Source organism: Sinocyclocheilus anshuiensis, unplaced genomic scaffold (genome assembly GCF_001515605.1).
Source record: "Sinocyclocheilus anshuiensis isolate Anshui unplaced genomic scaffold, SAMN03320099.WGS_v1.1 scaffold517, whole genome shotgun sequence".
Taxonomy (NCBI): Eukaryota; Metazoa; Chordata; class Actinopteri; order Cypriniformes; family Cyprinidae; genus Sinocyclocheilus; species Sinocyclocheilus anshuiensis.
This window is the reverse complement of record NW_015536535.1, coordinates 330,438-355,676: the sequence shown is the minus strand read 5'-3', so window position 1 is coordinate 355,676 and position 25,239 is coordinate 330,438. Positions and strand designations below refer to the sequence as shown.

The 25,239-nt window shown below is 38.6% G+C and overlaps 1 protein-coding gene across 2 annotated transcripts in view; it reads right to left on the bottom strand.

The window, feature by feature from the left end:
• Positions 1-9,460: 9,460 nt before the first annotated feature.
• Positions 9,461-25,239, bottom strand: part of cntln (centlein, centrosomal protein) — a 108,772-nt gene continuing 92,993 nt past the window's right edge. For both annotated transcript variants that reach the window (XM_016495034.1, XM_016495041.1), the window contains exons 20-26: positions 23,971-24,068; positions 22,093-22,219; positions 21,732-21,869; positions 21,182-21,367; positions 17,291-17,461; positions 16,828-16,902; positions 9,461-9,577 (exon numbers count right to left, since the gene is read on the bottom strand). In XM_016495034.1, coding sequence (XP_016350520.1) covers positions 9,467-9,577; positions 16,828-16,902; positions 17,291-17,461; positions 21,182-21,367; positions 21,732-21,869; positions 22,093-22,219; positions 23,971-24,068 — 906 coding nt within the window. In that variant the 3' untranslated portion in view covers positions 9,461-9,466. The remainder of the gene's footprint in view (positions 9,578-16,827; positions 16,903-17,290; positions 17,462-21,181; positions 21,368-21,731; positions 21,870-22,092; positions 22,220-23,970; positions 24,069-25,239) is intronic.

Below are 25,239 nucleotides of genomic sequence, written 5' to 3'. Positions count from 1 at the left end.
TTTGGAGCCGCTACAGCCCGTTGACCTTCGTTCCCTGATGCTAAAGACCGCTCTGCTACTGGCTTTAGCATCGGTAAAGCGTATGGGAGATCTGCAGGCGCTCTCGTGAGCCCCAACTGCCTCGAATCCAGGTCCAACGACTCCAAGGTCGTCCTGAAGCCAAGGCATGGTTATGTACCTAAAGTGCTCTCGACTCTGTTCAGAGCGCAGGTAATAGCTCTTTCGGCGCTTCCTCCTTCGGAGCAGGACCAAGAGCTAAATCTACTCTGCCCCGTCAGGGCATTGAGAATATACATTGAGCGTTCCACCCCATTCAGGCTGTCAGATCAGCTTTTTGTATGCTTCGGTGACCGCACCAGAGGGTCTCCGGTCACGAAGCAGAGACTTTCCAAATGGATAATTGATGCTATTAAGCTAGCGTACTCTTCTTTGGGCCTTCAGTGCCCCATGGGAGTAAGAGCCCACTCAACAAGAGGCATTGCCTCTTCCTGGGCTTGGTCTAGCGGAATTTCCATTGCAGAAATTTGTGCGGTGGCCGGCTGGGCCTCGCCATCCACATTTACCAGGTTTTATAATCTGGACATCCCAGCCTTACAGGCCTGGGTCCTTTCTGCATAACGGGCTCACTCTTGTCATATGACAAAACCAGTGTTTTCTGGCGTTTGCCGCCTTTCTGTATGCGCTTGGCCCTCGCTGAGTTCCGAGGCTGTACAAAAATTCTCTTGGGACGATTACTCAAGGCCGGGTGTTCGGCGGCCGGCTGGGCCTCGCCGTCCACATTTACCAGGTTTTAAAATTTGGATGTCCCGGCTTTACAAGCTTGGGTCCTTTCTGCTTAAATGGACTTACTCTGGCAAAACCAGTGCTTCAGGCGTTTGCCTTCTCTGTACGCTCTTGGCCCCCACTGGGTTCCGAGGCTGTACGATTTTTCTTGGAACGATTACTTAGCGCCGGGCCAACCTCTGTGAGTTTGGCCCTATCGCTTCCTGTGGGGCTTTCCTGCAATTACTTGGTCCCTCTGGGCCCTTGGTGCTGAAGGCAAGTTCAAGCATTGGTCATTCCTCTAACATAGCACGGCGGGATTGTACTGGTTTCCCAAAGCGTCTTAGCAGACGCAGTACGAGTGAAGTAACGATAGGGAATGTACTCGGTTACTAACGTAACCTCGGTTCCCTGAGATACGGGAACGAGTACTGCGTTGCTGGCCGTGCTATGTAGCTGCACGACTCAGTTGTCGCTTCAGTCGAAGTAACCTGAGGATCCTATGGCGAAGTGTATGCTTATATAGTGAGATGCCCCACCCAAATTGGTGGGCTCTGGCGGGCTGTGTCGCCATAGGCTCGTGCAGCCCCGCTGCCGAGCCATTGGTTAATTTTTAATACACTGCACGAACCAATGGCCATGCAGTTACACTGCGTGATTGAAAAAGGCTTCAGTATTCGGAGAAAGGAGTTTTCCCCAAAGCGTCTTAGCAGACGCAGTACTCGTTCCCGTATCTCAGGGAACCGAGGTTACGTTAGTAACCGAGTACATTTTCTTCATCTTCTGGCTCAGTGATGTCCCCATTGAGAAGAGCGAGAACATGCAATAACATCAGTCACAAAGCCAGGGCTCACCTCTAAGGCCTTGAAGATAATTGAGAGCCAGCGTGCTTTCAGCATGCCAAAGGCTCGCTGTACTATGTCTCATGCACAGGAGTGCTTCTTGAAATGAGCCTGCACTGGGTTCTGCCAGGCTCTCTGTATGGGGTGATGAGGCAGATGGCAGATGGGTGCACTCAGGCTAGAATAGCCACAATGTCCCTTTCCCATCCATGACCAGATTCCAATCTGACTGCAGCAATGAGTGACATGATGGTCGGCAAAGACAGGCGTAGGTGGGCACAGTGGTCAGCTGCTTCATCAAAATATAGCTATATAATTGGCACAGCTGTAGGATGGAAGTAGGCTGTGGGATCCACCTCCTGTAATATGTGATTGTGTGAACAATAAGTTTGAATAAAGCTTTACATGTGTTGTTCACTTATGTATATATTTATTGTGAAGCTTACTTTCATTCATTCATTTACTCATTTTTATTTATGTTTCAGAAGGAAGGGGTCGTTTACCAAGAACGTATCTTTGCTGTTAAAAATGTGAGCTGCCACAGAATATTATCCAATTGTAGAGCTGCAGTGCTGATGACAGAAAGGGTCTCGGAATGCATTTTGATTTTGACCTTTTATTTAAAGGTGAAGTTTGTAAGATTTTTTTTTTATGTCAAAATATATTCTCTTAAGCCAATTTGTGGTTCATTGACTAACATTCATGGGTTTATCTCCCCCCAAATTGTAAACATTACGCCTCCCAGGCACTATCAAAACACTCCAGTTCTCAGTTTACATAGATTTGGTTACAGAAGTGTAAGCCAAAATTAGAAGACTTACAAAACTACGCAGACAGACAACAAGGTAAAACAAGAGTAAACGTTGGTGGTGCTTTTACAAGATGGAATATTTGAGTTTCAATCGACATGCCAAACTTGCAAAGTTTCTTTTTGACAGGTAAGCTAAACTCAAGTTTTTGCCACATGTTGGGGGTCAAGCCCTAGATAAAATAGTAAGATATTTTAGGGATAAGAATGATTGTAAGTACATGATGAGTGTAAGGGCCGTTTGCAATGGTTGTTTGAAAATATGCATTATTTTTGTAATTCCATTGACATTAGTAGCTCAGACACTGCATACTTAAAGTGGTACTCATGGGTGAGATGCTGGAAAAGCAGCGAGACACAGCACAATGGTTAAAGATTTAGCATGTTAACATATAAAAACAATTAAAAAGCAGCACAGGGGAACACAGAAACACGCTATGTCTGAACCTGCCCTTATTGTAAACCACTTGAATTAATCAAGTAAAACTTTGTAGGTGGTTTCCCTTCGGCTGCATGTGCCTGCAAAGTGGACTTGGAAGGGTACTCTGCCATCTTAAGTGAGATTCCAGTTGATGCTTAGGTGAAAGGGCAATGTGAATTGCATAGGGAATAAGGGAACATCGATCACTACACAGGAAGTGGACAGGGACATTAACTCACCAGCCATTGCACATCACCCCAGTCCTACAAGAAAATTGATTAACATAAATGAAAATGAGTCCAAATTGTGGTTTGTACATGGTTGTTTGGCTAGAAAGTATGTGAAATACAACAGTTACAAGGCAACTACTGTATCATGTGGTAGATAAGATTTAAAAAAACAAAACAACAAAAAACAACAATGTTGCATCTAATAGAAACAAATTAGTTTTAATTTCATATTAACCATTACAACATACATTTATCATTCAGTTTTGTGCTTTTGGATATATAACATAACTGAAATATATATGATCATACAGTGGGTACGGAAAGTATTCAGACCCCCTTAAATTTTTCACTCTTTGTTATATTGCAGCCATTAACTTAAATGATTTTAGCAAATGGCTGCAATATAACAAAGAGTGAAAAATTTAAGGGGGTCTGAATACTTTCCGTACCCACTGTATCTCAAAATTCTTGAATATGTACAATTCAAGTTTTGTCTGTGGTAATTAACTTCAATTTATATACCATGCTTGATGAATAGGGATCAGTGAACCCAACGGAGGGAACTTGTGAATCAGAATGCAGGTTTTAATTCGCCCAAAGCAGACTTCTTACATCTTGACCTCATTCAGTACATGCATAATATCATAACAATCACGTGAACACCTTAATGTTCTAGTGAATGTTGCCTAATATCACACACTTTAAGATGATTTTGTTTGAAAAAATTGTGAAAAAATCTGCCATTGCAGTTAGGACAAAATACACTCATATTAAATATGCTTTCCCCAGAAAATAAGTGTTGCCTCTTAATTTTTTTTCTTTACTGTTTTCAAGAATTTTTAACTGGAAAATTAGACAAAATTACTTTTTTCTGTGTCTATGAAAAACGATTAAATGTTGATTCCAGCAAATGTTTGATGTTTATATCTGGTGATATGGAGGCCATGACAAGTGTTTGACTTCCTGGTATTAATAAACCACGTTTGCATTGATGGTAACCTATTTATTTATTTATTTTTAATTTATTTACTTACCAATTACAATGTATAATGCGTGTGAACATCCATTTATGAGGTTATGTGAGAATGTGCTTAGTAGGTTAGTCCAAGCTTTTACAATAGCCCCCTCTTGTGTATAAATAATGTAAGTGCATTTCCAGACAAACATTTCAATGAAGAATAAATGGCACTTAGTTGGGAGTTCCAGGACACTGATTTTAAATGGATTTTTTAGGGGGTTGTGAGTCTATAGACTGGGGTTTTTGCTGGTAGATATAAAGACACTCAATCAGTATTGCAATTTTACACTATTTTCGTTGGGTTTGGTTTAATTTATCATACAAAATGTCTTAGGGGCATCAACAAATTTGATTAAGACCAGTCACTGATTTACCAAAAGGCTCTGCACTGACCTGATTAGTTCATTTTTTATTCTTAAATGATAGACCTTAGATAAGGCAGATGGCATATTTAATTGTCAGTGCTGGGTGGATTATTGTAGTCTGTTACTGATTCCAAATTACTTGCAAAAATTGTAGTTAGTAATGTAATCCATTACATTACACATCATATAATCAGACTACTTTTTAATTAATTTTAGATTCTTACTTTAAATGCTAACATAATTACTTTGAAACACAAAGAAAAAGAAAATACATTGCATTTGTTGTTATTATAACATGAAGTGCAGAAACATACATTACACCGAGGTTTCCCAAACCAGAGCGTGCAAGTTTAATAAAAAGCTAATAATTAATGAAATAATAAAAATGTAAAATTAAATAAATAATTTTTAAAATAACAACGATAAAAAGAAAACCTTACTAAAAAAAAAGCTTAAACATTTTATTCGTTTACCTGCATGTCGTGATCATTAACCAATGTCAGAGAACTTTAAATGCAAATGTGCTATTATTAAATTATTACCTTAAAATATCTTGAAGTAAATGTAGAGGTTTGGCTGACAACAACAACAAAAAAAGTTTAAGAATCCTTGCATTACAAGTGAATAAGAAATAACATGAATTACTGTGTTTGAAAGACAAAAGCCTTCCAAAGACAGTGGGTTATTGAACCAAGTAATACTTGGTTGAACAATTTACTAAGTGATAGTTCAAATTAAAATGAATGTTCATCAGTAGTTGATGCAGGGTTAAAATGTTAAGAAAACACTTTTTGTAAATCCAGTGGTCAAATGATGTGTGGCCTCTCAATGTAAATCAAACTAATGTAATTCAATCTAATTACTTAAAGGGGTCATATGATGCGATTTCAATTTTTCCTTTCTCTTTGGAGTGTTACAAGCTCTTGGTGCATAAAGAAGATCTGTAAAGTTGTAAAGACTAAAGTCTCAAATCCAAAGAGATATTCTTTATAAACGTTGAGTCAGCCACGCCTACCTAAAATGGCTCGATTTAACACGCCCCCACGTCTACGTCACAATGTGGGAAGATTTGCATAACGCCGCCCAAATGTTCACGCAAAGAAAGAAGGCATAACTTTTATTCTCGCTGTAGTATTGTTGCTGCCGCCATGTCGTGAAGGCGCTGTGTGTTTCGTTGTGAAAGCAAAACTACTTTGTTTGGTCTTCCAAAAGAGGACGAGTCCAGCCCGGGGTCGTCACACGTGGTTGCCGCAAGCCCTCCGGACGCTCCTTCGTCGAATCCGCGCCATTCTCAAGCCTGCCCGCCTCTGCTCACTCAAGCCGGCGGCTCACTCTAGGCCTCCGGCCTCCGCTCAGTCAAGGCCGCCATGTGTGACACTGTTTCGTTGTGAAAGCGAAACTGCGTAAAAAGACAGTATAAGTCATTATAATCCGTAATTATGTCCCCACTGGATGCAACAAATGCCTCGTTTATAATGGGTTTTCATGTTTTTGTCTCGTCGCTCCGGCCAGACAGGGCATCACAGTATGGTAAGGGGCGTAACATTTCCGTCACACGCTTGAGGTATTCGGCCAATCACAACGCTCTGGATAGCTGGCCAATCAGAGCACACCTCGCTTTTCAGACCGATGAGCTTTGTAAAAATCGACGCGTTTCAGAAAGGCGGGGCATAGAGGAGAAACAATAATGTACAGTATGTGGAAAATAATGTGTATTTTGAACCTTAAACCGCATAAACACATTTCATTACACCAAATACACAAAATAATGTTCTTTTTAGCAGCATCATATGACCCCTTTAAAGGGGTCATATGACATTGCTAAAAATGATCGATTGATTATCTTATCTATTCACGAACAGCTTGTAACACTCCAAAGAGAAAGGAAAACTTGAAATCACATCATATGACCCCTTTAAGTAATTGTTGTAATCCAGATTAGGCTACATGCAATTAGTTACTACCCAACAATTGTGCACGAATAAAAATATAAAGCGATAAAGTGATAGATATACAATCTGCTAATTGGGTTATACTTTTGTTTATCTAGGTACTGATCATTCAGCCAAAGAAACATTACAAATTTATTTTCACAAACAAATAAATACAAAACCTGATTGTGAAAAAAATGGTTGTGATTAGCTATAATTAGATTCAATTGTACACAACTTATTGATCAGACTGTACGTCTGATCTGTGGGATATTGTTGAACACTAACCTACAGTTCATAAACAACATTCTTACATATAATTCATAGTGACAATGAGCCACGTTGATTGCGAATGCAGTTTATCTGGACCACTGTGGTTCAGTCTTATGTCACAACCAGCCTCTCGAAAAATTTCCTAATCACTGAGATAAGTGTGATAGAGGAGTAGTTGTTGAGACACGACACAGGAGAACAAAATAAAAACAAGCTCTATACAATTAATTGCATACATAAATCAAAGCAAGACAGGAATTTGAGAAGCAGCAATGATGTGCCATTTCAAGCAACTTCCATATCTGGCATGAGCAGAAAGAAATTATTGATCTAGGTTGAGCTACACCTCCTACTTTGTTCATGAAGCTCAGCAAGACGTGTTGTCTTACATATTAATTGATGGAATAAATATATTCCTGTCACCCAGATGCACTTCAAACAGATGAATGTGAACATGTTTAGCCTCAGTTGTCAAATTTGACCTCTCAGTCATTTCATCTGAGCACTGATTCGGGTATGACCTGTGATGGACCTGTTCCAGTAATGCTGCAGGAGACCTCAGTAGTCTCCGTTATTGATTTTGGAAAAGGGGAGGGGGGAGGTTCACGGGTTGAGGCTCCAGCAGCCCCTCATCATCACTCCCAACAGCCCGTGGCACCCAGCTACCCACAGCGGGAGGTGAACCCCCGCTCTCAGAGGAACCTGCCAAGACTATCAAAAAGAAGAAAAGGAAAGATTAAGGGTGAAAGAAAAAAAATGAGCGAATGAATGTGTGTGAGAGAGATAAAATGATGAGGAACAAAGGGACGGAGGAAAGGGAAAATCTTAGCATTTAGAAGTCCTGATCAGTCGGTCCCCTAAGGTGCATTTCTTAATGAGACGTTCACAAGAAGACACGGCAATGAGACTGAGAAGGAAAGGTTTCATTCTTTCTTTCAAAAAAGTTTGGATTTTAGATGTGGGGTTGAATGTTTCTTTATGTTTTTATTTTCAGTGGGTGGCTGAGGAAGGCCATGTTAATTAAACCTCAGGGAACTCTGTGCATTTGAATGTCACAGAAATAGCGGCTGTGGCAGGCGGATGGAGCGGGTATGCAAACATGTTTACTATGCAGTATGCATTAAGGCAGGAGACATCAAGTTCGTGCTAATTTGCGTGCAGCTATTCCTGCGCACGCCGGTCCTCTCTGTAGTTTTCCCAGCTGTAAGTTATTAATGTTTGTCATTAGACACATTATGCTTGAGGACAGTGACTAGAAACCAGCACATTTATATGGGACAAATATTTACAATAGCATGCTCTCGAGTATTCGAAGAAGAAAGCATCCAAACTACATTAACGAATGGTAATTAACCACAAGGGCCCCCTGATCCAGGGTGGCAGATAAATTGGTCCCCGAGATGCTTAGGACAGTCTTGAGCTAATCCTTCATTACAAAAAGATAAATGCAAACGACATCATTAGCATAAAACTGATTAGATAAAACATAGTATTCTTATGGTTAATTTTTGAATGGATGGCTTTACAAGGTTTCTAATTGTATGCAAAGGGGAAAAGAGTGAATAACAATGGAGAAAGTGAAATTATATATAATCTAAAATATAAGGATGGTTTCTTCCTACACAAATTCTGCCAGATTTTTAATGAATCAAAACAGACATAAGAATGTCTTAAGATTTATGAGATTTTTATATATATATAGGAATTACAAAAAAACATGAATTGCACATCGTTATTGGTGCAACTGAAATTTATGTATAATTTATGTATGAGGGTATTGACACTAGGCCATTAAACTGTATATACGGTGTATTTATTTTACACCTTATCTCCATCTACAAATATGCAACCAGAAAATGTAGTGTTCAAATGTGAACTGAATAGTAATTACTAAAATAAAGAAAAATGGTCTGGTCTCAATTACGGTGATGAACATATTGCATACAAGCAAATTAATGCAATCACCATTCACAATTTTAGTTCTATATTTTTGTTCATAGAAACCTCTTCATTAAGTGCATTCTCATAAAATGTCCTTAGCTACTATTGAGAAATTAAAATGGTTGCTCCACAACTCATTCAGTCACAAAACATAACTTCTAAATAATACACACCATCTACATCAAGTTTATATATTATTTAAAATTGTGCAATATTATTGATAATTGAAGACAAGGATGCATACAAAAACAAATTAGCTAAAAACAAATAAGATCACCACAAAATCACACAAGAAAGAGACAAGCAGGATGATGTGACCAGAATTTATTTAATTATTTAAAGATGATATTCTTGCAAAATGTTGATTATGCAACTTCAGCCTTGATTTTGATTGATGTTTGCTGTGGCCACATAAACATAGAGGTGTGAATTTACACTGACATGCTAATGTGTTTAAAATATCTCAATCTTAATGTGCAAGTCAGGTAAAAAAAATCCATTGCACAATCATTTACATACAAGTAAAACATTAGATCAAATAAAGAAATAGTAATCTCCCCAACATTTGGTACTCAATTTCAAAAAGTAGTCTTTGCGATCTGTAAAATTCAAATAAAACACAAAAATACGGTGCTTTTCAAGTACTGTATCTTTTCATCCACCAACCAGTCAATGTTTTTTAAAGGCCTTTCATAAAAAGCATTTTAAGTTGTATAATTTTTCCAAGAGTTTGTTGTGTGAGGCACAGGACTTCAAGAACAAAACGGGTGGAGTACTGTGTAGACAAGGGGCTTCCGCTGCCATGCAGGGCACACTCCATCTTACAGAAGTATTACAGTCTCTTGCTCCCTTTCGGTCTTTTTTTTTTCCTCTGGTCAGGCATTTTTGCTGACTGCAGCTGTAAGTGCAGCCAGTTCCTCTGTCAGCACTTTGCCCTCCTTCATCTTCACCAGCATGGCGTCCATCAGCAGGCCTGCAGAGGGGATCTAGGGAGAAAGAGAGAGAGAGGGGCAAAGAAAAGAAAAGCTGTCAAAAAGAAGAGAGGCTTTTTTCCTTTGCCTTCTTTGACACCAGACAGCTTCTCCGGGGTGTCTTTGGCTTTGAGGACGACTCGAACCTGTGATGAAACTCAAGATTTCACTCTGATTAATTATGACAAGGAACAAATTCAAGGAACAGGTCACAAAGGCTTTTCTTATTTTGTGAAAAACCAGCCGAACACATTTCCTCAAACAGTAAATGGGATTGTTTTGAGGTTTGATTTGCTGCCACGCCACTCACGGCCTGCCACCGCTCCTAGCGATGCATGGAACGAGGAAGGGATGCTAAACCCGCAGCGTCTGTGTCGGCTCTGCACTAAAGCCAAGCACGGAGGCTGCGCTAACCTTTACTCTGACTTCACTTTCTCCCCCCCCAAAACCTTCTCAAGGACTCTGTGGTAATTAGCATTAGGGATCAAAGGCCTGCATCATCCATAAATATTGAATTACACTTTTCTAAAAGACACACAGTAACATGCATTTTTTTATATTCTTCATTGAGCGACTTCGCACAGAAAAATAAATGGTCTTAACTCCAGCAGAAGCCTGTGTGTCAGGCTGAAAAGAGAGACGTGTAAACGCAAGTGCAAGAGAGTTGCATCGCAAATGAAGAGGAAAGAAAGTCAGAGGGAGAAAAGTGTGTGTCTCATTAGGGAGAGAGGGAGCCGTGTTTTCCCCTGGGGCAGGTAGACTGGAGTAGAAGCCGGTCTCCGTGCTGACTTCATCAAAAGCCCGCTTGAGTGGTGCTAAACAACTACAGAGGAAATGGCTGCAGGGGTTATGGCACAAGAATGCAATATTATTTAATTACTCTTAAAAATGTGCCATTTTATTGCACAACGCAGAAATTCTACAGCATCTGATGCCACGCTAGCCTGGGAGGCCTAAGTCACATCTTGGCTGTGCTCGCTCAAACAGGCCCACGGGGACGGCAGACTCCGTCATTATCATGTAACAGCTGCTTTAGCAGGTAATCTCCTCCCTTTGGACTGCCCTGGTGAGCTGTTCACTATTCAACAAAGCTCTCTTTTGGCCTGCGTTTTCATTAACACGACCAGGAGTTGATTCGGAATCGACTGGCCTGGCCTGAGGAGAAGTGGGGAAAAAAACCCCCTGCAACAATATAAGGTGTTTTATAGTCCAATTAAGTGACGCTGGTTTCATAGTGTGAAGGCGCCTGGGGCGAAGCTATAGGCCCAGTCACAATACTCTCTGAGCTTCATCCCGCTACGACACACACACACCCACGGATACTCACTCTAAATGGACTGATCAGGCCCCTTTTGTTATTAGCCTTAAGAGTAGCTTTCGTGAGGCCAATTTATGCGTGAGCCAGGAGATTTGTGTACAATCAGCGAGATGTTTTGGGAAATCTACGCAAAGTGACGCTGCAGTTTGAGTCAGATATCTGTAAAGCACTGTTGCTTCCTGTGCCGAAGAAATGCTCAAATCTGTTGTCAAACAGCTCTTCTGAAGCCACTTCCACGCACCTTGATGAATTCTCCCCCATCTAGGCCACCATGAAGCGTGGATGATTAAAAAAAAAAGAAAAAAGAAAGCATGGCATTCTATGATCACGGAAGAATATAAAGCTTTCTGATCTTTGATCTTCGCAAAATTAATTTGAAATCAAAATTATTGAACATGGGAATAACAAAAAAATAAAAACAACAACCAAAACACCCAAGACCTACTAAAGTCTGCATTTGATTAGAAGATAATGAATGTGTCACATGTGGGAAAACAAGAGATCAGGTAAGAAAATCAAGCGTAGCACCAATCTATTCTTCTGTGCCAGTAATTACCCACCCTGCAATGCCTCTCTTTCCATTCTCCCTTTCAAACCACTGGAGACCAATATGAAAGGGAATTGGACACTTGGGGCTACAGATACTTGTAATTAAATCTCCTCTTTTTAAATGTTGTTTCTTACATCGTCAGGTCTATACAACCTGAGCTGGTAGATCTGACCTAAATACACTGTAGAATAAATATGGAGCACTCCCCAAGTCTTTGTTCCATTTCTCTCTCATTAGGAACTGATGGAGGGGAGGGAGCAGAATGAGGATCAAACAGTAGCATCAGGCTCAGAGCAGAGTGGTCTGTTGACGATGCTGTCATGTTCGGTTCACTGGTGCTTGACATCACTAGTACTGATGAATGCATATGGAATGACGGTCATTACGTGGAGGGAGAATGATGCCATCCGTACTGGTCAATAGTGAACAAGAGGTTCCACAATCTCCAGTTTAAAAGCTATAAGTTATGTACTCTTTGTATTGTATTGTTGGTTTCAAATAGGTTTGAAAACGAAAATTACTCTGAATGACTCTAAAAAAATGTAATGTAGTTTAACCATAAAATAAAAAGTATAGATTGTATGGTTTAATAATTTTTAAAAATTTATTTATTTACAAACATCATGAATTATTAATTCATGCATATCAGTTTTTTGGGAAGTCGACCCACAGTACAACCTGCATTAACATGACTTTTTCTTTTCTACTCAATATGGTAGTTTGTAATATTTCATTCTTTTAATGAAGCTTTTTAATTCATTATGATATAAAGACAACTGAATCACCCAAACATTTTTTATTTTATTTTGGCCCCTAGTGTTGTAATTGTTTACTAAATCTAGAACTAAAGCAAAAAACTATTAAAATCAATTTCAGTAATAGAAATAAAGATGAAAGACAACAATGTAAATATTAGATGAAAAACTAAAATGAAAATTAAATTAAAGCAAAATAGAAATATAGAAACAAACAAAAATGAATAAAATTACAGTACAAGATCACATGACAAAATTAATAAAAATGAAAACAGAAAAACTACAATGCATTAAAAATGCTATAAAAGTACATAAATACTAAAATAAAACTGATGCCCCCCCTCAATATTAATTCAGCAATTAAAAATATTCTTGTCATAGAAGAGGTGTAGTCAAGTCACCACGTGTTTGTTTTCTAAATTATTTTGCTGAACAAAATAAAGAATTAAAAAAAAAAGTTTAAAACTTGAAAATCTGTGCAAGGGAAATAAGCTGTTAAGTATTGGCTCCAATATTAAAAGAAAAAAAAGAAGAAGCTGACACAAAGATTACTGTGGGCTGCAGCTCTGCCAATTCCAGTCACTGCTTTAACTGCCGCAGCAATTAAATTAAGTTTACATAGTGCCACATTCCTTCAGCATGTAGCCCATATATATGTCAAAAAAATTGGAAAATCTCAGTGTAAGTGTCCACAGTGTAAGCCTAACAGAACAGAAATATTACAGCCAGAATTACAGCTTTACAATCCAAATTCTGCTGGTCATGAATCAATACAAGAATGGAGGGGGGCCACGACCTCTGAAATGACTCTGTGCTGTCGGGCCGAGATGAATGTGGTTGATAAATGACTAGAGGCAGGGTGGCTCAGTTCATTAGCTCTAACAGTCATTTCCATCTCTTCATAAAGGCTGTGGTGTTATAATTTACCTCTAGTCAATAATTAGGAATCCACAAATAAACGCAAGCAATTAAATGTCTACTGCTACTGGGCGAAGGGGGTCCCTGGGCTAGATGAGGGTTTGCGGGTGGACACTCAGCATAGGATGGGTTATTCACAGCTTGACACGTTAAGCCGCAGGGAGCACTGTGGACTAAATGCTTATAGGTTGGTGATGTTATTCCCAGGTTGTGACCCTCAAGTGAGGAAGTGTTGTTGTCTCATTAAGAGAGAAGGGAATGAGTTTAGAGGTGCTTGGAGCACGTTGTGGCAAGAAAAGGGGAAATAAAAAGCGAGATATCCAAAGAGAGAGAGAGATATGTTCATTAATGTTATCTGAGGCTAGCAAAGCGGAAACACTCTGTGGCAAAGGCAACAGATCAGAAGCAACAGCCCGTAAGCTTTTGTGTGATTTCCTTTCCTGCACGACTCAGACAGGCAGATAAAATGACACGAGAGTGAAAGGCACCTCTTCAAAATGCGCTCACCGAGTCCCAACATTATTCTGACATGCATGAGCTTGTTACGTTGACATGTGGCACGGGAGTGATGGCTGTGGTATTGACAGGGCCACAGCAGTAATAGGAAGTCGTCACAGTAGTTCTGCCATTAGTGGCTGACAGTGACAGCTCACGCTATACACAGAGACTGACAGGCGAGAGAAAAGACCTCGCATAGGTATCACACACACACGCACAAACCCCCATATTACCAATCCTGATTTTCCACAAAAAAGGCCGTAGTACTGACACATAACACCCATGGAACTTCGCATACACCAGTGGTTTTGCAGTATCGTATAAAGATCAAACAACCTAGGCTCATTAGAAAAATATGCCTCTACCTACATTTTTACTCCAAAGTTACCAAAATGTACCTGTACGTATGAAATGAACATGAGAGGGCATTAAAAGACCAGCCATTTTTATTCATTTTCACACAAGTTGTGATAACGGGCAGATTATAGATTAATAAATGCTTATTTTTGTGCAGTTCTTTGCACAATACTATGCTATAGTACACAATACTAGGACCTCAAAATGCTATTACCATAGGGCGACTTGTAAACCAATAAATAAATGGAAACTAAAATTTTTACATTTGCATCGCACAATGGTAAACTTGCTCGGTAGCTCACCTGGTACAGCATTACACTATCACTAAGGAACGCTCGGGTAGGACTCCCATGAAACTTGTCACAATAAAAGGGCTCAAAGATCTGTAGAAGCAAGCTAAAATGGTTGTTTCAGCAACTGCGTTAAAGTCGGTTATGTTTTGAGTGGGTAGTACTATATGTTTTTTGCAAATGCGATAGAGCATTAACCTTTTATCATCACTTACCAGGGACTTCTTTTCTGAACTGATGCGTACGAGAATCAACATAAACCAAATGCTGCCAGATTCATTCTTCTATTTTAGAAAAAAAAAAAAACCTGAACATTTTAGTGCCCCTTTTCTGGACATTTCACTTCGAAAGTGTTGTGAAATGTGCAACACACAATGTAATATCAATTTGCAGCAATGCCGCCACAGGCGTGTTTTTCCAATGAGCTTGGGATGTGATCAAAACATGCAAGTACAACATAAACAAATTGCAACATTGACCTAGTGGTCTGTTTCTTCCTTCCCCCAAAAAAGAGAACATAAAAAAGCTCACCTGCCAATAAACTCGCTTGATCACTAGTCAGAGGAAGAGCCACCCTCCCTGTGGAGCGCGTCAGGAGACGGAGGGTGGAAAAAAAACAGGATGAGCGTGTTGAAAGAAAAGAAAAACTAACGCGCGGGTCACCATGTCGGTGTCAGCGCACCTCTCTGGGGACTCAGGCTGGTCTCAGCCTTGTCATACAGAAAGCAGTTGTGTAGGCCGAGTCGAGAAAATGTCGATAGCAACTTGCCTGTGAAGAGTCTCCTGCGGGCCGCTGCTCTGTTTGTGTGTATGTGTATGTATGCGAGTGTGTCAATAGCAGCCTGCTGGTGGAGAGTCTCTAGTGGAGCTTGGCTCAATCTCCCTGCATCGACAGACCTGCCAGATCAATACTTGGCCCACCACTAACAAGCTGCTTCGGGGTCTCACAGCCCAGCAGAGGAAGCAAGAGAAAGAGAGAGAAAAAGATGGAGAGAGAGAGACTGAGCTGCCTGATGGCAGTCTTCAGAGTCCTCTAAAGTGTCCAGCGGCGAGAGGCAGAGATGTGCAGACCGGGTATAGACAGGTCACAGAGGTCAAAGGTCAAAGCCACTAGCAATGTAATGACACGTTAGAGCCTGTGATTCATACTAGATGCACGTTTCAGGCTGACAGCCAAACACACACACACACACACACACACACACGGAGGACAAATCATAAATACTTTAATGATCTCCCGGATATTACTGCTAAAAGATTAAATTTTATTCATAACAAATAAACACTGCATGTGAAAATAGGCTAATGTGTGGAATTTGGAGTCACTCGTGAGCTAATTCAGTCAATCTTAATATGATTAACATGAATATTCGACGTGAACAAGATTCTGAATTTGGAAACAATGGTTTCTTATTGAGCCTTTCACACCGGGAGCTACATTTTTTTTTTCTTTGTTGAGTGTGTTGATTTTTTTTTTTCCCACTAGCGATGAAGCACACCGACCAGAAAGATTTGAGCTCTGGGTAATGTCTTTGGAGCTGCTGCAGATACACAAATCAGAACATTTGGTGGTGCTCATGCACTAAAAACTGGACAATGGAGCAGCTGCCTTCACACTCCACACGTTAAGCCTAAGCCTGAAAATTTCTCTAAATAAAATGTTTACAGTTCGCTTTACACTACACGCATAACCTACAACTAGCCAATGGTTTGAATAAAATATTACTCAAATGTTCAATCTCTTCATCAATATTCTTTTGTCTGTATTTTTGCACATATTTACACTTACCCACAATGAATTACTCCAACATTCTTTCACCACAATTTTATTTGCTGACTTTGCATGAATTACCTTTTTAATAAATAAAATCTAAGAAAAGATTAAAATCATTTAAAATAATTAATGATTTGTATTGTAGTTAATGCTTACAGTTGCGGGTGTGAACTGGGTTTAACAATTTATTTGCACAATACATTCTTATATATTTGCACTGTATATATAAGAAATGGGACAGAGGTAAATTTCTGCAACATTCTTCTCACTCGCCAATTGGTTTTTAGAATTGTATATTCTATATTTTGAGGATTTATTAAAATAAATCAAAACAAATTATGCAAATCTTTAATCATCTTTAACTATGATACCTTTAATAATACAAATTTAGACATAATTTATGGACCAACGTTTTTGCTGCTGACCTTTCATGATTAAATTCCACATGGGAAATTATTTACTTTAGCTTAACATAACACATACATTTGTTTTTTATTATTGTTGAAATTATAGTCCAGAGCTTCTCATGCTTCTGTTCTTGAGCTGAAAAATGCGTACACATCGCACCACCTATTGTACCGTGATTTTGCTTTCTGTTCAGCCTGACAAATATAGACCAGTGAATAGACCATTCATCTGCGATTTGTTTCGCTTTTTCAAGGTGTGAAAGGGCCTTAAAAGATTAATGTTCATTTTAAAATCTGCAGGATATGTTTGAAAAAGGTCAATTACACTAAAAGCACCACATTAACAAAATTATGAATACTGAAAAAAAAAAAAGTATGAATTGCTGATTAAATCAAACCTGCTGCTGAAGGATGTGTTGTACATGTTCAGCCCAATCTGTGTCTGGCCCACGACCCACAAACGCCTCCTCACACTGCAAATCACAAAACATGGCCGGAAATGCTGTTAAAAGCCACGAAGAGAATACTTAAACTTCTTTTGTGTGGGTGTGTAAGAGTGTCATTGGATGACCCCAAAAGTGGTTCAGCTAATACATGTGGAAATTATGAAAAAAAATAAAATAATAATAAACAAAATAAAATAAAATAAAAAATAAAGCACAATAAACACCCATGTGTACAATTTTGGCAGGTCTAATCAGAATATTCACATGTACAAATTATGCCAAACAAATGTTTGGTTGTCAATTATATAATGATCTTGAGTGTTTGTTTGAGAACTGAGCCTTATTTATTTTTCCATTTGTAATTCCCATGTTATTCTGTAGCTATACAGTAAGTTTTGTTTCCCACAATACTTACCTCATCTGTGTCCAGCATGTTCACCAGGTCTGTTTCTGTCATGTTGAGGATAGACGCTGCTTTCACTAGTGAGCATTTAGACATTCTGTTTCCTTCTCTTTCACTCTTTTTCTTTCTCGTCAAACGGGCTTTAATATCCTGCACATCCTGAGCCAATTGATTAGCCAGTGCCTTATCAATAAAAATAGAAGAAGAAAAAAAACAAGCATAAACACATTTTCTGTTATAGTACAATCTAGTGTGGCTAAAGGTATAATGAACGTGGTGTGATCAAGAACTCAATGTTAGGGATGCTTTAGTTGAATTGAGAGCGGCCTGAATGAAGAGCCGAATGCTCCATGACTTTTGACGCACTAGACACACTAAAATTTCAAAGGCTCTCGTGTTGATTTGGAAAGGAATTGCACAGAGATGCCAAGCTCTTAAAAAACACACATTTGATTTATTTGATTTTTTTTTTTGTATGGCACATATTATATGATACATTCTCAGAAGAGTGTAAATAATGGGGAGATGAGAGGCTCTTAAAATGGCGGTGGGGAACGTTGGATCTTATTCTTTGTTGCACCCGTTGAGGGCCGAGCTAAATGGGAGTTGTTGCTAAATAGTGAGAGACAATTAAATGTTAAAGCTGCCACTGTACATGAGAAAGTCAATAAAGTGAGCTCCCCTTTGTTTCATTTTCAGCTTATTGATCGTAGCAATAATCTCTTGTATCATTCCCCATAAGCCTTGTGAAAACCTGACCTTGGAATGGACAGTCTGCGTGTGTGTGATTCCTGCATGGTCCCGGTTAACTCACAGAAGTATAAGTGAGAGCAATCACACGCGGTTGATCAGAGCACAGTTCTTTGGGGCATGCTCCATTTCCCACATCTCCCCACCACCGTTATTTGTTTCATAAAGCCTTCATTATAAATACTTCAAATGGATCTTCATTATATTTCAGGGGATGCTATTGGATTACATAAAGGCTAGTCTTGCATCCTCTTGTTCACACACTGCGAATGTGCAGCGATGCCATTAAAAACTAAAGCAATTTAACTAGCAAATGTCTCTATCAGTTGTGAACTCTAAAAACAATCATTTATGTTCATTTGGGTGTGGGGGGATATTAGGTGTACTTCAAAGCAGAGGTGACTTAACATACTGCAATGAAGCGTAAATGTGCAGTTTGCTGCCAAGAAAAAAAAAAAGCTATTTTAAGAGACTCATTGACCTTGACATACAGTCATGAGGGTGTTCATTTTCAGCTTGTTTTCTCTGATATTTTAACAAAGCTTCTTTTCTTCGAAAAAAAAAAAAAAAATTCAATTTTTTATTCAATATCTTTTATTGCAGGACAAACTAAAAATGTACATTGCAAAAAATGTGCTTTTACAATTTTCTTTTATCCACTCTCCACCCAGAACAAATAATACAAAAGAAAAATAAGACAATAGAGAGAGCTGTACCCTTTTCAAAATAGAAATTCATTGTTTTTTATTCCAAGGTACGTTTTAGTTAATATGTTATTTTCTCAAATTTCAAAAACAGCATTACATTCCACAGTGGAACTGTTGGGGGTTTGCTTTAATTTCTAGTCAAGTAGTATTCTTCTCTGCCAAAAGACATACAAAACCATGAGAGTCCTGACATTTTTTAGACATGACAACACCTTCTTCTGGCATTTTCTTACTATATGCCTTAGACCAAATATTAAATATAGCTGTCCAAAAATCAGATAGTCTGGGGCAATTTTTTTTTATATTCTCTTATAAGAATTTCATCCTTCAAGTTAATATTTTTTTAATGACATCAGGACAGTTGTCACTTTTTTTATTATCCTGCAAAATATTAAAATAATTTTTAATTCAGAAATTAATAATACATTCATTATGGAAGAGGTCTGTTCAACCGATTAAAAAAATAAAAGAATGTCATTTCATTAAGTTATACAATTAATGATTAAATATAAATTGTATTTAACTTATTTTCTCCTGAAATCCTGTGAGCGGGGGTAAACCCAAACAATACCTCTGTCTTGGGTCTGAAAAATGTTCTACAAATGCCATGTCAATGCATATTATGCAGCAATAAGCTCGAGTGAAAATTGAAAGAGTTCTTCACATAATCATTGTTAGAGGTCCACAACATGAGAAAATTCCTGTGAAATTTAGATAAATTGGTCAATGTGACCTTTCACTTCCCTTTTGCTTTACATTTACATACACTACATAAACATTATTAAACCTGCAACATTCAAAATTCACCAGAGGGATGTCCAGCTCATCAACAAACTGTCAAAAGAGCATATGACTTTATTTAAAGCTTAATAGATATTTACTGTCACTAGTCAAAGGGTAGATTCAATTGACCTAAGCCCAGCGTGCAGAAAAATCCGGAAAGAGATTAAGTGAATTTATCACATACTCTGCACAGCTCCCCTGGCCGCTTCTCGAGAGCCAGCCGAGTTGCAGGATAGTGTGATGGGGGCCAAGAGGAGAAGGGTTCTTACCCACAATCACTGTAGCCACAGGGCCAATTTAGCAGTTCTCTTGCAGAGGAGAAGGATTAGAGGAGCGGAGGAGAAAAATTCCTCTTTAAATGACTTACCTGCATTAAACCACGCTGGATTGTATTAGAAGATAAACTACTGAGGAAATTACTGAGAAAATAAATTAGACTTTATCTTAAATCTTTTATGACATTTGGCATTTTTCACTCTCAACACCACTTGAATGGGGAAAGTAAATGTTTACCAGCAACACAAGTAAACGCTGGATAGGGCTGTGTTAATGAGGTGTCTTAATGACTTCATGTTATACTAATCTAGCACGCTGTCTTAAAGATGTCTTTATTACTGCAACAAGCATTTAATGCAATTTGAACTATTCCTCCAGTTTAAATGCATGAAATCATTCCTGTTGCACCTGCACTATAATACACTACGTGCTATCAATTAATCATGGCCACATACATTAGCATAATTCAAACAAAGCTCTTCGGTGGATCCCCAAATGGCATTATAATCATCCCAAAAGATCCGTCTTGAAGCTTCCTGACAGAATGGCATGTTCAAAGCTCATCAATCCATGACAGGGGGATGTAGGCCAGAGAGCTGGGCCGTCTACGGGGACCATCATTAACACACTAGCAGGAATCAGCTACAGGTTAACTATGTTGACTATACGAAACCACAGGCTACAAAAACATGCTGGCTTTTGATGACAGATTTTTGCAAAGGAATTTTAGAATCGAATCCATATTTTTTTTTCTCTAGGGCCAGCGTATTGATCATATCTTGCATCTAACACCCCGTTTACACATTCTGTTTCAGGTGATCTGATCACAAGCGGAGAGTTGTAAATAAATGTATTGTGATCTAATCGCTGAAACCACATTCAATAGATTAAAAAATGCGAATGACCTCGTTGCATTTGCAATGTAAACGCTAGTCTGTCCTGACTGCATCAGCACAACAAGGGCCACCTACTCACCTGTCAATCAACCACCATTTTAAAACAATTTTACTTGTTACAAGCAGTTTTTTTTAAAGAACTGATAATGTAAAAAAATATGCAAATATGTAATTCTTCAGAATGCCTGATATCAACATGCAGGATTGTGAAACTCACACAACTTCTTGAAAATCAAATTTTTGCTTAGATTAACCTTCTTTACTTTATTTTTTCCCCTTCATCATACTCTGACCTATATGATCTATTTAGCCACAAATACGGACTTTTTGATTCAATCACAAGTGATCACAGGAGACATATTTGAGACACGTTACTGCCAGGTGTAAACAACAGTAATATGTATCAGCTGATTGGATTGATCAAGACTTAAATTAACACCAAGTGTAAATGGCCTAAAACGAAAACAAAGACAAACTGAATGTTCAGATACCTCAATGAATGTGTGGAACTGGTGCAGCTGGGACTCGGCGAGGGCGAGTTTTCTCTGCAGTGTTTCCAGAGCCTGAGAGCTCTGCTCGGCCAAACCATGCATCTGTTTAGACGCAGTCTGCTCCAGCTCAGCCATGGCCTGATCGCGCTCGCTTATGCGCGCCTGGAGGACAGCCACTCTCTGCTCCTGGGGATGTGTAAGCAGAAATCAGAAATCCCACCAAAATAAACACACTTAAAATAACTTCTAACAATCATTTCATAAATTAGGACATTACATTACACATAGATAACAGATGTATATAGTAGATATCTAGTAAAATAACAATGAACCCACAGATCAATAGCAGAAGATGAAATGAAAAGTATGGCATTGGGGCCAAACATCAAATGAGACTGATGGTAATTAGGTGAATAATAAGAAAGAAAGAAAGAAAGAAAGAAAGAAAGAAAAATCTACAATACCATGCAGGATAAGCACCAGTAAAAAAAAAATAAAAATACTGAAGTAACATTAAAAATTACTGAGTGATGAATAGATGCTCTTGAACCTTTTTCTGAAGCTCTTCTTTGAGTTTTTGGCTGGTTGTCTCATGCTGGTTTTTTTCTGCAGTGGCAACTGTCAATCTTCTCTTTAGAGAGTCGACAAGGGCTTTCCGGTTAGTTGACTCATCAGTGAGAGATTTCATCTAAAAAAGAAAAGCAATTGTTATTAAGTAAGAGTGGGGTCGCTGAGACCGAAAATTCAATTACTTCATTATTTTTAAACAGACAGTGAAATGTGGAAGTCTAGGAAGTTCAGACTCTGGATGAGTGACACAATCAATAACGGCAGAGAGAATAATTAATTCCAGGTTGCTCCAAGGCTGTTGCCATGGCTAGTACAGTATCTGTTGTTCGAGCAGGACCTACTTTCTTTTCCAAGTCTTCAGTCACTGCTCTATGGCTCCTTTCGGAGTCCTGGCAAATCTTTAGTCTGCACCTGAGATCCTCCACCAGCTGCCTTTTCATCGTAACATCCCTCTCTAAAACACCAACCCTGTACATATGCACATAAACATTGGTGTTTTTTTTTTACATTTCAAGAACATACATTTTTTTTTATGTGAACACGCTCACTTTAAAAATTAACAAATGGAAATGAATAATTAAACAGAGAGAAAACAAATAAAATGCCAGCAGTATTGTAACCAGATTCCTCCTAAATAGTTTAAACATCTACACATCTCTGACATATAAAAGTGTTGGAATATGTTAACATTTGAGGACTGTTTTATGGACTGCCTCCTTGACCAGAGCTGCTGTAATGATGAGTAAAGGTCCTTTTAAATAAATATCCTCAAATTCCAGAGAGAGAGAGTGCCTGAAGCAAATGCACTGAATAAATGCGAGAGCTTCTTATTGGAGTGACATTAAATTAAATAAGACTGGGTGGCCTGGGGAAATGGAGTCAGGTTACCCAACAGCCATTAATGAGAAAAGCCATATTGACCCCGCTGTAGAGTGGACAAAGCGTTTCTCCTGTTGACTTACAGCCACGCTTCACTCATCCTCCCCCACTTCACTCCATCTTTCCCAAAGCTCAAGAGAGCAAATGGCAATTAGATCTATAACATTTATTTTAGGGGTAAGCTCGCCCCCAAAAAGAATAGCAGGATGGTGATACTGATGACTGGCGTAAGCCTCAAAACAGCTCCTCTACGGATGCCTGGCTCGCTAAATCGTTTGAACGCTTTCCTTCGCACTCTCCGCTTTGTCTCTTTGGTGTTGAGGTGCTAGATTGCTAATTCAGAATGCATTTTGGATGCTAATACAGTTGTAAGTGCTTTCATAGATCATGGATACGCAGTTTGCAGTAGAAAACAAAGGAGATGAATACATTTATGATATGGAAAGACAACAGGCGGCACATGAAAGGCAGGCCTTTATGAATAAGGCAGAGACCTCTGCGCCGGATATTGACTCAGGACATGGCAGCATGCTTTGAAATTCACTTTTTTTTAAGGCAGTGCAGCAGATGTATTTTTTACAGCGTCTAGACATGTATTTCATTTAAACAAGCTGCGTGGCGTAAGGCGGCTTCTGCTCACAGGGACTCCTCATCTGTGATTTCACATGTTGTGATAGACTGGCGTGAAACCCCGGAACCCCTTACGTGTCTGCGGACACACCATGCGACATTCACACACTTCTAAGCAAGTACATCTTGGGAAGAAAAAAAAAAAACTATTCCCAATCCATATCTCTGTTTTCCAGTAGGGATGTGAACGTACTTCAAACCAGATCATTTTTTTCCTGAGGAGAAATTGCAAAAAAATATGGTATTTGCCTTAATGGCAGATTTTTTTGCACTTGTTTCAAGCAAAACCTCACTAAATGTTTTATTTATAATAACAGCCATTTTTTATCCCACTGAGATGGCTCGAAATGAGTGACGCGGAAAGAAAGAAAGGAAGGAAGTAAAAAGGACAGGGAGAAGGCAACCAGTTAACACAACAGACTGTCAGACATGTCTCGGTGCCCAGGGCAAGACATCTTATGACGATAGTGCATAACTACATGGGAAGGAAATTACAGCTCCTGTCACTGTCTCTTTCTGTCTGCTAGTATGTATCTATACGCAGCCAGCTTCATGGTTTTAAAAAAATCTACGAATGGTGTTGAAGTCTGCCACATGGTGGAATCAGACACTGCAAATGTGACCCAGAGCACGAGAAAGAGAAATAGAGGGTGAAGAAGTGAGAATACCCCAAGACTAAGAAGGAAAGAGAGGGGATAGAGAGCATTTACCTCTCGTGCAGTTCCTTCAGTGTCTGATCTCTTTCATCTAACTGAGCCCTCAGGCTCTTGTTAGCAGCAGTGTGTTTGCTCATTTCACTGCTGGCATTCTGTGGAGAGAAAGAGTTGCACATTTATCCTATCATCTGATATCCCATCGTGCAGGACTCATTTATGAATATTGAGCCATCGGGATGCTTAATGAGGATGCTGTTTCACATCTGTTTCACAGAAATGTACACATCTACATATGTCCTGTGTATGGGCATATGGTCAATGATGTGACGTGAATTTTTTATTCAGATCTATGAGGTAATTAAAAAATATGTACAATTATATGTGCATTTTTGTAAGGCTTTAAGTAAATAAATGTTTCGGTAATGTAATGGTCCGGATATTGTAATAAAGTAAAATGTTTCATTAATATTTAAAAAAAAAAGTTAAATTATGTACAGTAGTTTGATATATATTTTATTATTATTTCTTAAAAAGGAAGACATGAATGAAATGGTAAATCTTTGAAGAAAAAAAAGTTTGCCAAATCAAAGTCAGCAAAACGCAGGAAATCTATTTGTTATCATGACAAGAGAACCATAAAGGAAATAATAAACAGGAAATAACAATTTCAGTTTCAATAATAAATCACAGAGAGGCCCCGCTGTAGAACCTCATGACTGTACACCATTGTCAGTATTTTTTTATTTATTTATTTTGATATTAGAATATATTAGATATGCTGACCTTTTTATGAAAAGGCAAGGTTGGCCAAATGGAGTAACATGAAAATTCGTAATTCATAATTTGCAAACAAACAAACAAACACAAAAAGCAAAATAAGCTAAAATAATTGTATTTTTTTAATTAAATGATTATGATGTGCACACAGTCATATATCAAAGCAAGAATTTACTTAATAGTTATACTCCATGTCATTTGTTTAGAGCCATTAATCCAAATTTTGTAGAAAATGGTTTAAACGTTTTTAAAAATAGAACAGAACAGAAATACAATGACAATTGTATTCTGAAGTAGTTTTTTTTTTCATTTCTCATTTTCATCATCTCAGACATCCTTATTTGTCGCTAAATCTTATATTATGTATTGTAGCACTGTATATTTATATATTTATCATTTATAGCATTATTTATTATGCTGGGTTTTGGATCTATTTAGTGGCAGATTTGTTCAACCTCTGTGAATGTGTGTCAAGGTAAGAGGCACACTGAAAACTCTGACGACAGGTTGAGTTGGTGGGATGCCTGTGATCATGTGAATGATGGA